At 48.0% G+C, this 13,823-nt stretch overlaps 1 protein-coding gene across 16 annotated transcripts in view; it reads left to right on the forward strand.

The window, feature by feature from the left end:
* The window catches only part of TACC2 (transforming acidic coiled-coil containing protein 2), a 230,714-nt gene that overhangs the window by 173,045 nt on the left and 43,846 nt on the right, over positions 1-13,823 (forward strand). For all 16 annotated transcript variants that reach the window (XM_069566725.1, XM_069566735.1, XM_069566728.1 and 13 more), the window contains one exon: positions 10,353-10,489. In XM_069566725.1, coding sequence (XP_069422826.1) covers positions 10,353-10,489 — 137 coding nt within the window. The remainder of the gene's footprint in view (positions 1-10,352; positions 10,490-13,823) is intronic.

The raw sequence follows: 13,823 nt of genomic DNA on the forward strand, positions 1-13,823 counted from the left end.
TTTTTCTACTGATTATTTAGCTTGCAGTTTTCCTGACTGTACATGTAAACAGCATGTGGTTCTGAGGGAGGGTCTGTTATTAATACTTGCCAGGTGCTGGCGGAAGTCCTAGTGGTTGACCAGACTTGACTGCTCTTTTTGAGTTTTTACATCCTCTCCTATCGTTGTTCTGTCTCTTTTTTTCACTTATTCTTTATAGATGTTGTTTATCTGCCTGTTTTTAACAGCACCCTTTGTCTTCTAATTTGTCTTGATTTCAGAAACCAGATTATCAAATTGTCTTTGTTTGGGCTGCTGTAAAAATTAACACAGGCTCATGGGCTTAAGCAGCAAATGTTACAGTTCTGGAGCTGGAAAGTCCACGCTCAAGGCATGAACAGATTTGGTGTCTGGATGTCTTCTTACTGAATCCTCACATGGCAGAAGGGGCTGGGAGCTCTCTGGGGTCTTTTATAAGGGTACTAATCCCATTCCTGAGGGCTCCACCTTCATGTCCTGATCACCTGCTAAGGACCCCAGCTCCTAATACCGTCACCTCGAGGATGAAGTTTCGATGTGAATTTGGAGAGACACGCACATTCCGTCCATAACACCAACCTGTTGGAATAGTATATGAAAGAAAGCTAAGTATACTGTTGAACAAGACCAAAAGAGGTTTCTCTGACTGCAGGAGCTTTAGTGCAAGCTCTGGGTCATATGACTTGGTTGAGGAGAGACATTTTTGTATTTTCTTGGAAGCTAGCTGTCTCTTGGCCAGCTGAAGATACTGCCTGTGGGTTGAGTGGCTTCTCACTAGGTAGGGTGTTCTATAGTTCTCGCTAGAGAGAAGAGAAGGGCTTTTAAATGACAGCCCGTCAGAAGTGCCTCCTTGTGTCTTTTACAGTCTTTTTTTTTTTTCACTAGCATCCATAAATGTCTTTGGAGAAGGGAATGGCAACCCACTCCAGTATTCTTGCCTGGAGAATTCCACGGACAAAGGAGCCTGCCAGGCTACAATCCATGGGGTCATAAAGAGTCGGACATGACTGAGCGACTTCCATCACCATAAATGTCTTATTTCCAGTTCCATCTTTTTGAGAATCTGAGTTTACAGATGCTAATTTAGGTTACTCAAGCAACGAGTTAGGCTACAAAGATGGGATTTCAGGACTATCAGTGTATGAAAGCAAGAACATAAAAGGACGGCCCTGAGTCCCTTCTCCCTCTATTTTTCCTAAGGCTTGAGTCAGTCTGGCCTTTCTCCAGGAAGGAACAACACGATCTAGCTACAAATCTGTGGCATCAAGGGCCCAGAGCCCATTCATTGTTGATTCTTTACTACCTGCGGTGGGGCCTGAGGCCACTGAGAGTCCCTTCCCCTTTGCTAAGCACTTGGTGTGATTACAGTTGAGTCAGTTTCAAAACTTGTGTTGTGTGTGTGGGGGGGAGGGGTAGCAGGATTCATTGGGCACCTGTGTACACAGCCACGTGTGCACAGTGCCACACCAAGCCTTCTCCCCGTCCCTGGCGAAGTGGGTTGTGTGCACCTCAAGGGAAGGGTGGAGTCCAGCTCGGTGTAGCTCCGAGAGGGTCCACGTTCTCCTGGATGCACTTGGGTCCACGGACCACCTGGCAGGACAGCCCTCCCACACTGTGTGTGGCCTCCAGACTCTCTTTCATGCCTAACTCAGGAGCTCTGACCAGGTGAGAGTCTTAACTAGCTAGCAAATCACATTTCCCAGAATTTCTAATGCTTGGATGCCAAGGGCAGAGCCGGAGCTGCAGGGATGTCCCTGCTGGTCCAGTGGCTAAGGATCCGAGCTCCCAGCCCAGGTTAGATTCCTGGTCAGAGAACTCGATTCCACATGCCACAACTAAGACACGGTGCAGCGAAATAAATAAATAAAGATTAAAAATAAAGAATCCGAGCTGCAGTAATAAGGTAGAGAGCAGTATCCTCACCATTTTTATCCCCACTTACTGGGCAACAATCCAAAGGCTTGGAAGGTCAAGTGACTTGTCTAAGCTGACACAGTTACAGCAAGTGACATAGTTATAGTGTAGTGAGAGCTTGTGGACTTCGTTCCATTCATTCCAACTTCTGATTTCTTTGGGAGACAGTCTGTCTCCCCCATTCCATTGAGTCTGGATTGTGCTAAGTCATGTCTGACTCTTTTACAACCCCGTGAACTGTAGCCCACCAGACTCCTCTGTCCGTGGGATTCTCCAGGCAAGACTACTAGAATGGGTTCCCATTTCTTTCTCCAGGGAGTGTTATGGGTTGCTTACTTATTAGGGTTCCTCACCCTTTTCTGGGCTTCCCCAGGTGGCTAAGTGGTAAAGAATCTGCCTACCAGTGCAGGAGACGCCGTAGATGCGAGTTTGATCCCTGGGTCATGAAGATCCCCAGGAGGAGGAAATGGCAACCCACTCCAGTATTCTTGCTTGGATAATCCCATGGATGGAGGAGCCTGGCGGGCTACAGTCCATGGGTAGCAAGAGTCAGACACAATTTAGTGACCAAGCACTCAGCACTCACACCTTCTTCTAGCTAAGTGATGAACATAGGACCCAAGGTGGGCCAGTTGGATGCTTAGTCCTGTCTCTTCAAATCTGACTCCTCAGCCACCATAGCCTTTTAATAAATCCACTGTTGCCTTAGTTATCTAGTTGGTTCCTGTTTCTTACTTTAGTCAGTTCTCAACTGGCCATCACCAGGTCTGCGGGACTCCTGTGTCTCTGAGGATACTCTTCCCCTTTGTGATTGCATTTCCGTTGTAGCCAGTGTGTTGATACCCCTGGGAACCCTGCTGACATCTCTTCGTAACCACCAAATGAAAGCTGCTTGAATCTGAAAATGCATCTGCCTTATAACCCAACGCATGTTAGGTACTGGGAATCTTAGGATGTGGGTGTCAGCATCAGTGGGACTTTCCCTAGAGTGTCAGGCTGGAAGATCCTAGCTGCCTGGCAGCCTTTGACTCCCTTTACTGATTTATTGAGGAGTCACGTTGCTGAGCAAAATCCTGTTTCCATATCCAGGATGGGGAAATTAAAGCGACAGACGCTTTTCCGTCAGCCTGAAGAAAAATGACCAGTGTGGCCAAGTTGTTTTAAGCAGGAGGGAAGAGTGTGTGTACGTGTGTGCGCACGCGCTCGTGCGTGCACATTGGGGCAGAGTCAGAGTTTCTTGACAAGGTTGTCACAGCGGAATATTCTGATGAATAGAATTTAGGGCACAGCAGTTTCTAAGATATCTGCTCACTCACAAACGCATCAGATTCTTACACGAGGTGCAAAGATGAATGAAGTGGTCTGATGCGCCGAGAGCCTGGGTTCTTTCCTGGAAGGTCTCCCTCTGTCTCTGGGATGGCAGATGATCTTCTGACCCAGAGGACGCGAGCCCTCCTCCCTGGCTGGGCTTTGGGCCCACACTCTGGGTTTGTCTTCAAGGGGGAGGACCACCAGAAGGATCGCTCACACTTCTTGCTCAGGTGGTCTCCCCAGGAGCTCAGAGGCTGGGGCTCGTGTCCTGGGAAGACCCCCACCTCTCAGTGTCTCCACTGTGTCCTTTCCCTCTTGGGGGGTGGTGGCAAGAACTTATAGTGCCCGGATCACTTTCACAGTGAGAAGTACAAACTGGAGTTCTGAGGAGCTGCTCTGCATGTGAGGGGTTGATTCACATGTGGAACCTCCCCTTTCCTCTAGCCATCCTTAAGCTCAAACTGCATTTTGATAATCACTATCTGATATCCTGTAAGTATAAGTAATTTTAGATTTCTTGAACAGGAGGGGCATTAATTATATTATATTAATTATATTAGTTATATTTAGAACTAAAGCTCTTACTTGGCAGCAGTTTCATGCAGGCAAGCCCAGTTCCATGGAAGACCTGCCAGGAATAGGCCTTGGGAAGCACTAAAGCTCTCCAGGCTTAAGTTTCCTCACCTGCGTAAAAAGATATGATGAGTGTATTGAAGTAGGAAATAGTCTCTAAATTTTCTTCCCGCTTTGAAGGTGAAAGATTCTATGTTCTCTGAAATTTATTCTTCCGAACCCTTGAATGATCTGTAGTAAAACTTAAGCAAAATGTGAAAGATTGAGGGCAGGAGGAGAAGGGGACAACAGAGGATAAGATACTTGGATGGCATCATTGACTCAATGGGTGTGAGTTTGAGCAAACTCTGGGAGATGGTGTAGGACAGGGAAGCCTGGTGTGCTGCAGTCCATGGGGTTGCAAAGAATTGGGTACGACAGAGCGTGAACAAGCCACTTAATAATATGCTGGAAGATGGCATTTATAGTTCTTCTTTATTAAAAGGTTCCAATATTTTATTTGTTCAGTTCAGTTCAGTCGCTCAGTCATGTCCAACTCTTTGCGACCCCATGAATTGCCACACTCCAGGCCTCCCTGTCCATCACCATCTCCCGGAGTTCACTCAGACTCACGTCCATTGAGTCCGTGATGCCATCCAGCCATCTCATCCTGGGTTGTCCCCTTCTCCTCCTGCCCCCAGTCCCTCCCAGCATCAGAGTCTTTTCCAATGAGTCAACTCTTCACGTGAGGTAGCCAAAGTACTGGAGCTTCAGCTTTAGCATCATTCCTTCCAAAGAAATCCCAGGGTTGATCTCCTTCAGAATGGACTGGTTGGATCTCCTTGCAGTCCAAGGGACTCTCAAGAGTCTTCTCCAACACCACAGTTCAAACGCATCAATTCTTCGGCGCTCAGCCTTCTTCACAGTCCAACTCTCACATCCATGCATGACCACAGGAAAAACCATAGCCTTGACTAGACGGACCTTAGTCGGCAAAGTAATGTCTCTGCTTTTGAATATACTATCTAGGTTGGTCATAACTTTTCTTCCAAGGAGTAAGTGTCTTTTAATTTCATGGCTGCAGTCACCATCTGCAGTGATTTTGGAGCCCCCCAAAATAAAGTCTGACACTGTTTCTATTGTTTCCCCATCTATTTCCCATGAAGTGATGGGACCGGATGCCATGATCTTCATTTTCTGAATGTTGAGCTTTAAGCCAACTTTTTCACTCTCCTCTTTCACTTTCATCAAGAGGCTTTTTAGCTCCTTTTCACTTTCTGCCATAAAGGTGGTGTCATCTGCATATCTGAGGTTATTGATATTTCTCCCGGCAATCTTGATTCCAGCTTGTGTTTCTTCCAGTCCAGCGTTTCTCATGATGTACTCTGCATAGAGGTTAAATGAGCAAAAAAAAAAAAAAAAAAAGTTAAATAAGCAGGGTGACAATATACAGCCTTGACATACTCCTTTTCCTATTTGGAACCAGTCTGTTGTTCCATGTCCAGTTCTAACTGTTGCTTCCTGACCTGCATACAGATTTCTCAAGAGGCAGGTTAGGTGGTCTGGTATTCCCATCTCTTGAAGAATTTTCCACAGTTTATTGTGATCCACTCAGTTAAAGGCTTTGGCATAGTCAATAAAGCAGAAATCGATGCTTTTCTGGAACTCTCTTGCTTTTTCCATGATCCAGCGGATGTTGGCAATTTGATCTCTGGTTCCTCTGCCTTTTCTAAAACCAGCTTGAACATCAGGGAGTTCACAGTTCACGTACTGCTGAAGCCTGGCTTGGACAATTTTGAGCATTACTCTACTAGCATGTGAGATGAGTGCAACTGTGCGGTAGTTTGAGCATTTTATTTGTAGATACACATGTTCACACATATATGTGTGTGTATACGTATGCATGTGTATGCCATTCCCTTCTCTGGGGATCTTCCCAACCCAGGGATTGAACCTGGGTCTTCTACATTGCAGGCGGATTCTTTACCATCTGAGCCACCAGGGAAGCCAAGTATTGTATTATACTAACTTCTATGTCTATATTATATAACTTTATTATATTATGTTACATTATTATTATGTGGATGTTGATCTTACACTCCTTCACTATTGTCGTTTACAGAAATAAAACATAATGTGTTTAAACCAAACCAAAAATATAGGTTGATAGGCCTCAGGGTTCTGCATTTTGCTGGCTAACTGTCTTGCTTTGGGGAGAGTTGCCATAAAATGCTCTCTTTTGCCTGGATGGAAGGGGAGTTTGGGGGAGAATGGATGCGTGTATATGTATGGCTGAGTCCCTTCACCGTTCACCTGCAACTACCACAACATTGTTAACCAGCTATACCCCAACACAAAGTAAAAGTTAATAAAGGCAACGCCTCCCTCCTCAAAAAAAACACCCCAAACAAAGATAAAATACTCTTGTTTTGATGCAAGTTGCCATCTATGAAGGGTCTGGGTTCCTCGTTGTGTGGAGGAAGTTTCCAAAGTGTGCTTGGCGGGGCTTTAGGTCCTATAGAGACTTTCCAAAATCTGAGAAAAATATTTGAGGAAGTATTTTTAAACTTTGCAAGCCCACTGGGGAGCCTGGCAGACTCGGGTTTCAGCAGGCAGCACAGTCTACGCCTGTAGTTACGCGTTTCCGTCTCCCCTTCTCTGTACACACACGCTGTGTGTGTTGCCTGCCACCAGCATATGGCCTTGTGCTGATAGATTAATTTGGTCTTGCCCAGTTAGGTAGCTCTCCTGTCCTGACTGCCTTATTAAAGAATGTCCCATGGTCACAGGACAGGCTGTTCAGAACAGGTGCTGTTCGTGGTTGCTCATCAGGACTTCTTGATAATGTGCAACGAGGAGAGAAATCAACAGACCCAGTGCTGCAGTTGGCATCCTCAACCCCCAGGGTCAGATTGTTTAAGTTCATAAAAATAGCTTAATTGTTCTCAGTGATGGGCTTCCCTGGTAGCTCAGCTGGTTAAAGAATCCGCCTGCTATGCAGGAGACCCCAGTTCGATTCCTGGGTTGGGAAGATCTGCTGAAAAAGGGATAGGGTACCCACTCCAGTATTCTTGGGCTTCCCTGGTGGCTCAACTGGTAAAGAATCCATAGGAAATTCACAAAAGATGCATTTAGAAAAATAGTTTTGTTGCTGGAAAGGTTTAGAAGCCACTGATGTATTAGTAAGACAGCACAGATTTTACAGGCAGACATTTCTAGATTTGAGCCCTGCACTTCCCTAGTTTACTAATGAAGTGGGCTTGGGCTAAGCAGTGTGCCTCTCTAAGCCATAGCTGTGTCATCTGCAGAACGGGCCTGCTCTCCAGTAGCGGGACATTTTGTAGCTTGTAGAGAAATGTGCAAATGGCTTAGTCCAGTGCTTGATATGTAACAAAAAAGTTCAACATATGGGAGCTATTAGAATGCTTTTTATGCTGGGAATTAAAGTCATTATATTTCATGCCCGGCCATTAAGAGGTACACCTTTACACTTTGGAAGTGCATATACCTTATTATATTTGCATTCATTTACATATTTACTTATGGAGAACCTAGCATTTGCATATCCTGGTAAATACATTTCTCTGTAATTTAGAGTCATTTTAGCAGACTGTAATGGCACATTTCTCTTTCTGACACAGCTTCTTGGCAAATTAACTTACTTGCTTTTTCATTTTAAAAACGTGTGATGCCTTTGCAGAATAATTTCCCGTACTTTCAGTTCTTCTTGTAGGAAAAAAATAATTGCGCAGCCAAGGAAAGCTGCTTTCATGCTCTGGGACTCTGGAATGCTGCTTTATGTTTATGTCCAGGCTCTTTGTGGGTGGACTGCAGAAATCCCCGCTCTTGGGAATGTTTCTGAGCCCCCTCTGAGAAGCTGACTAGGGAGAAAAGGGCTAATTAAAAAAGCTGCCGTCCGCCTCCTCTAATTAACTTGCTCTCCACTCCTGGGGGAGGGTGTGAAAATATGAAAACAGCGCGTGGTGCTGGAAGTGAATGCCATTGTAGGGGTCCCTGGTAGCCTCTGGTGTTCTGATGCAGAAAAGGTTCGTAGTAAACAAGGCGAGGAGCCTCACAAGGGGCCTGATGTACCCTTGCCCTCTGCTGACACTGCCTCCCACATGGGGCCCTGGTGAATAGTGATGCTCTCTGAGCAGGTGTGCACGCTGGGCAGCTGCGAGCTGGGGAGACCTCATTGGAATTCTGCAGCTTGAATTCAGGAGCGTCCGGCCCTCCCTGTCGCTTGCGTATGCTGCTGGGAAAGATCAGGGGCCCTTTGTGCTCTGAAGCCACACGTCGCTGGAGCCCGGGGATGCAGAAGCCGCGGGAAGAGCTCCCTCTGCATCTCTGCCGCCGTTGGGGAAGCTCAGAGCATCCCTGCCTGGCGGTGCGGCGGCTAAGTTTCTCGTGACATCGTAAAGAGATTCAGAACCCAGACATATCGGCAAAGGAATTAGGGGTAGAAGTTTGGGGACAGAAGCTCTTCTTCAGCGGAAATGGCTTTGGCCTCCTGGTGGACATGGGCCCGGTGGATGTGGACAACGGTAACTGGCAGTGGGGATTCGGGTCTGCAGGTCCTTCATGGAAACCCAGGAAAGAGGCAAGTTGTCTGTGTGCGTCTCTTCAACATTGCTGCTGATGTGTGCAAAGCTGGGGGCCATGTCTACACCCAGAGCCCACCAGGCAGATCTAAACTACTGTTCGTCTTTGATGCTTGGTTGCATGACTTCCTTGTGTTTTTCATGCCAGTTAAAAGATTCTGCAAAAGTTCAGCTACCTAGATCTGTGGTTGTCCAGGCATGGATCTTAAATCCTGCCCCACCCCGCCACCCCAGATGAAAGCTATGTTTAATATTAATGTGTATTTGTAAAAGTTGGTATGGCCCCTGTTGCATTTGTATAAATTACGTCTTGTGAAATTTGATAGTAAACAGGCTTTAGCTCATTGGATTCCGTCGAATCCAGCTCTGATATTTCTCTTCACCTCTTAGTGTCCCTGGAGAGCTATGTGGCTGGTTGCAGGAGCCAGGGTCCTTGGAAGGATGGGAGTGGGGGATCTTTGGCTCCGATAAAGTGAGTCTCTGACACACAAGTTGTAAAAACCTGGATGGAGATTTTCTGGAGGAGACTCACCAAATGGCTCTTTTTCTCCTGCCCTGGCTGACTGCGGAGGGATTGGTTGGTCGTGGTGCTCTCTGCTGGCTGGCAGACGGTCTTTAGAAGATGCTGACTTCTGGGGAGGACACTGGTCCTTTGATCCTTGTGGATGTTCAGCTCTATGAGCGTTTCAGCGTCCGTATGTACCTGATGCATCGCTCTCTGATTATATATCTTCTGCCAAATTGCCTGCTGGGTCGCTTGTGCCAGCAGCAACCCTAAGTATCCACCGTCTTGATAATTACCTTCCTTGTTGCAAATAAATAAGTGGCATTTTGGTCAACTTAAAATATCCTGAGATGGGAGTGAGCCTGGGTGATGCTGCTGATCCTCAAAGTGAGCTGAAGCCGGCACCACAGACCCCTCCACAATCTGAGCCCGTAAGGAGCTGCCCTCCAGCCTGAGGACACATGCCTGGCTCAGTGATTTGGGGATGCCTCATCCTTTCTGGCTCGAAATTGAGTCCCTAGTGGAAGCAGGGTGATGAGAGGGGCTACCTGCCCTTGATTTTCAAGCCAGGATAAGGCTTTTTTAGCTTTGTGAGGCCCTTCCCCTTGTTACAGGGTGGAATGGTGGGCATTCCTCTGGGTGGGGTTTTGGTTCCTTTCTCTGGGTGAAGAATCTTCTTTGAGAGCAGACATCACTGCAGACCAGCAAGGGCGATTTTCATACTGCTGGGATCAGCAGGCTGTGCTTTGAGCTTTAGTCTGACACATCCTCCACTGACTTGCCAGCTTTCATGCCTTCCTTCAGCGACTTAACAGATGTTTATTCACTGCCTCCTGGTTTGGACTCGGAGATGCAGTGATAAAAAAAACACAAGACAAAAAAGGCTGCCCTCTTGGCCTTTTCAGCTCAGTCGAGGAGAAATATAATTAACATGATTAGAAAGTGAATACATCTATAAGAACAAGTTATGTGATGCGCTGGGGAAGGAATGGCAGTGGGAGAGAGTGGTGGGGTGAGGGGAAGGGGCTGAGTGAGATTCCACTGCATGGGGTGAGGGTCCTTTGAATGTGTTGGAACCACAGCATTGCCAAGTGTCCCTGGGAATGCTTCCCTATCGGTTTGACTGAATAGATGCCAAGTAACACGTGCCAAAGTTGTTCAAAGGATTCTACTGTTGTATTTGCCACTGAGGTCAGAAATGTGTATTTCGAGTAGAGCTGAGTTCAAAGACTCTGTCATTTGGGCCCAAAGCTGGTGCTAATGAGATTCACTCCTGGGAAGCACACTATTTCAAGGCTGGCCCTGGACCATTTAATTGGGCTGCAGGCCTGGTTGCGGTGGTCCCGAGAGGGGTCATTAGGCCGTGCATTGCTCCTCAGCACCGGTCCCTTGGAGCAAATACAGCCCCGGCCCCTGTCTAACCTGTGCTTCTCCCTGTCTCTCTCCATCAGGAGTTCTGACTCTGAAGAAGCATTTGAGACTCCGGAGTCCACGACCCCCGTCAAAGCTCCACCAGCCCCACCCCCGCCACCCCCCGAAGTCATTACAGCACCTGAGGTCAGCGTGCAGGCTCCCCTGGAAGAACCAGGTAACCAAGGGCCCGGCACCCCTGGGGCGGCGTGGGAGCAGCCCTACTGCTGAGCCCCGGGGACACTCACAGCGGCTCCTCTGGGCACCCAGCTGGAGGCGGGCACCCACCCCCGGGACTGTCGCTGGAGCTCTTTAGGTCCTCCCCAGGCTTGGGGCCTCTCAGCGCTGGGCTTTGTTTTATGTGGTGAAGACTAAGGGTCCAGGAGTACGGTGGGTTATTTTGTGTTTGCTTTGTAGAAGTTTAGAGGTGGCCTCTGAAGAAATAGTGCATTTAACTCTGGGTGCCTTTCAGCCAACCCCCAGAGCTGGGTTTGTATGGGACAGTGGGGTCTTGGAATTTTCTGGTGCAATCTTGGATTCTAATATCTGGCCCCTGGCTCCCATAAGAGCACTGGTTCTGGTCACCCATGTGACCTGCATTTTTATTAAAGGACACAGGAGAAGGGGAAGACAGAGGATGAGGTGGTTGGATGACATCACTGACTCAATGGACATGAGTTAGAGCAAACTCTGGGAGGTGGTGAGGGACAGGGAAGCCTGGCGTGCTGCAGTCCATGGGGTCACAAAGAGCTGGACACAACTGAGCAACTGAACAACAGAAGGCCACGTGGGCTTGGGGATGATAATTAGTGAATGGGCAAGAAGAGAAAGTGGTGGGCGGTTGAATCTGTGCAGGGGTGAGTCCTTTATTCCTCATTAACTTCAGACTATCCAGATTTCCTATCACTTCCTCACATCCGTTCTCTGCTAGTGTGACTTAAAGACCTTTCAGATGCAGTGATTACTGGGGGTGGGGATGGGGGAGGACAGGACAGATCTCGGGCCCCAGCCTCCAACCTGCCCACCTGCCTGCTGTCATCTGTGTGTATCCTCCAGTGACAACAGCAGGGGTGGGACCACCTCGAGCATCAGAGTTTCACATGAGGCCTGGAAAGAGATGGAGGTTGCCAGAAATGACCCCACGAGCTGGTTGGGGGCCAGGTGGTCCAGAAATGTCCACACAGGCTGGTCAAGAGACCACATGGCTCAGAAATGGCCCCCCTAGGCCAGTTAGGGGGTCAGGTGGTGCCGTCTCCAGAGCCAGACAGCCTCCTCTGGACCCTGAACTTTAGAGGGCCCCACTCTGGCCTTCCTCGGCCACAGCCCTGGCAATAAAAGTCTGTAGAGCTGAGCTCCCCCGGACCATGTCCTGGATACCTGGGAGCAGCCTCTTCCTGGGCCCACCCAGGCTCCTTCTTCTGTCCCGTCTTCGCGAAGCTGACTGTGCCCTTGTTTACACCCTTTAGCCGAGAAGGAACCAAGGCCGGGGCTGGGACATACAAGTGGATGTCCATGCACCTGTGCTTAGAGGCTGCCCCAGGTGAGGGATGGAGGCTGGGGAATGGAGGAGGGGGCCAGCGTCCATTCGTACTCCTGCCCTAGCCAGGAGCCAGGTGAATGGCAAAATAAAAAGCCATTTTGACCTTGATGTTGGTCTTAGAAAGAAATGGGTGGAATCCATTCCACCCGCTCTGGCTTCAGCCTGGCCGTTGATTAAAGGCAGACACTCCTGGGGCTTTGTTCCTAAGCACATATGCTCCCTGGTGCTGGGGGGAGAGGAAGAGACACCTTTGCTGGGATCTGATGAATGCAATTTTCATAGTCTCCCTTTTCTGACAGCTATCAGTTAGTAGTACCTGATTCTGCGCCATTAGTCTAGGTGCTAAGCTCTAAGAGGGTGATGATTGAAATTTATTTGATTTTAAGGTGGGGAAGAAGCAGGAAGGGCTGCTTATAGTTCTCAGAGAGTCTTTTGCATATAGTGAAGTATGTAAAAATTTCATTTCCTACAATATCATAGAAATTTCACCCTGAGGTTTTAATGGAACGCAGCTGAATGACGAATACATTTTAATCCTTACATCAAACATCCACTTAAGAATAAATGATCCTTTTTTTATGGGTGTAATAAGTTCACACTCTGTGTGTGTGGGATACCTTAGAAAGGATGTTAGAAGGAGAACGAAGGCCTAAGACAAAGTGTGGTCCATCCTTGAGCATCACACGGCGTCCCAAGGGCAGTCATTGCTGCCAGCATGCGTGTGTCCTCTGGGATTTCCAGTTTTTTATGTCCTGATCGCTTCTGGGGATGGTGTGCAACCCTCGTTCTTTTCTTCAGCCTGTCTTTGTTCCTTCTGCCTACTTCTTTTTTCAATAAAGCAATGAACAATTTCCATTCTAACATACACACACACTCTCAAGCACAATACCCGCCCCTGGCTTAGATGGCAGTTTCTGAAAGAGTGAATATTATGGAGGATTAAGAGAGACCCCCTGCCAGAAGGGGTTGGAGCCATGCATGGCCATGAGTCACAGCCCCACAGAACTTTTGATTGTACCGGTTGGAGTCCGACTTTATGCTTCTCCTCCTTGGAAAACTATAGTGAGGCTAAATGTGGATTATACAGTGAGGACGCTGAAGGTTGGGATTGTGTCTGCCTAAAGCCCCCTGGCTTGGGCTGCACAGAAGTCCGTTTGATTTGCCACATTCATTTGAAAGATCTGCTTGTCCCTTCTGTAGACATCATGGGACATTACCCAGAGTGGGCAGGTGGCCGTGCATGCCTGTGGAGGAGAAGAAAGCATCCTTCTGGGAACCACAGGAGAGAAAGGGCAAGAGGGGAACATCTGTTGTTTGGTTTGCCACTGTGAAGTGCCTGCGTCGTTGCTAAAGGTACCAAGAGAACCTCGGGAAATAATAGACGAGACCTTGGGCTGTGAATAAGGACATAATTTTTCCTCCTGGAAACTTACATTTTGCAAAGTAATCCATCACTTTATTTTGGGCTTCGCATGATTGTGCGCCACGGGAGAGGAGTGGGGCTGAGACCCTGGTGGCCACCTTGCGTCTGCCGCTCTTCTGGGCTGTGCCAGGATGTGGCTTACCTGAGCCCAGTTTTCTTATCTGTAAAATGAAAAGAGTGACCCGTGAGTCCTCTGAGATCCTTTCCACTCCCACTTCTCATGCTTCTGTGATCAGGACGCTTGGTTGCTGTAGGGTGGCCGCATTATTAGAACTCAGGACTGGCCACCAAAAGATGTAATGAAATGTCCCGTAATCAAACAATAGCTCCATTTAGCGTCCGCCATGTACCAGACCTGTGCTAAATTATTTGCATGTTTCATCCCAGCTCAGATGAGGGAAGGATCCCCAGGGCTCCAAGCCTGAATATGTGGGGCATCTCATCACCTGCTTCCCAGTGAGATGTGGGAGTAAACCCCACAAAACGTAGCCCACTGGTTCCTCTGTCCATGGGATTCTCCAGGCAAGAATACTGGAGTGGGTTGTATTT

The sequence above is a fragment of the Ovis canadensis genome, chromosome 22 (genome assembly GCF_042477335.2).
Source record: "Ovis canadensis isolate MfBH-ARS-UI-01 breed Bighorn chromosome 22, ARS-UI_OviCan_v2, whole genome shotgun sequence".
Taxonomy (NCBI): Eukaryota; Metazoa; Chordata; class Mammalia; order Artiodactyla; family Bovidae; genus Ovis; species Ovis canadensis.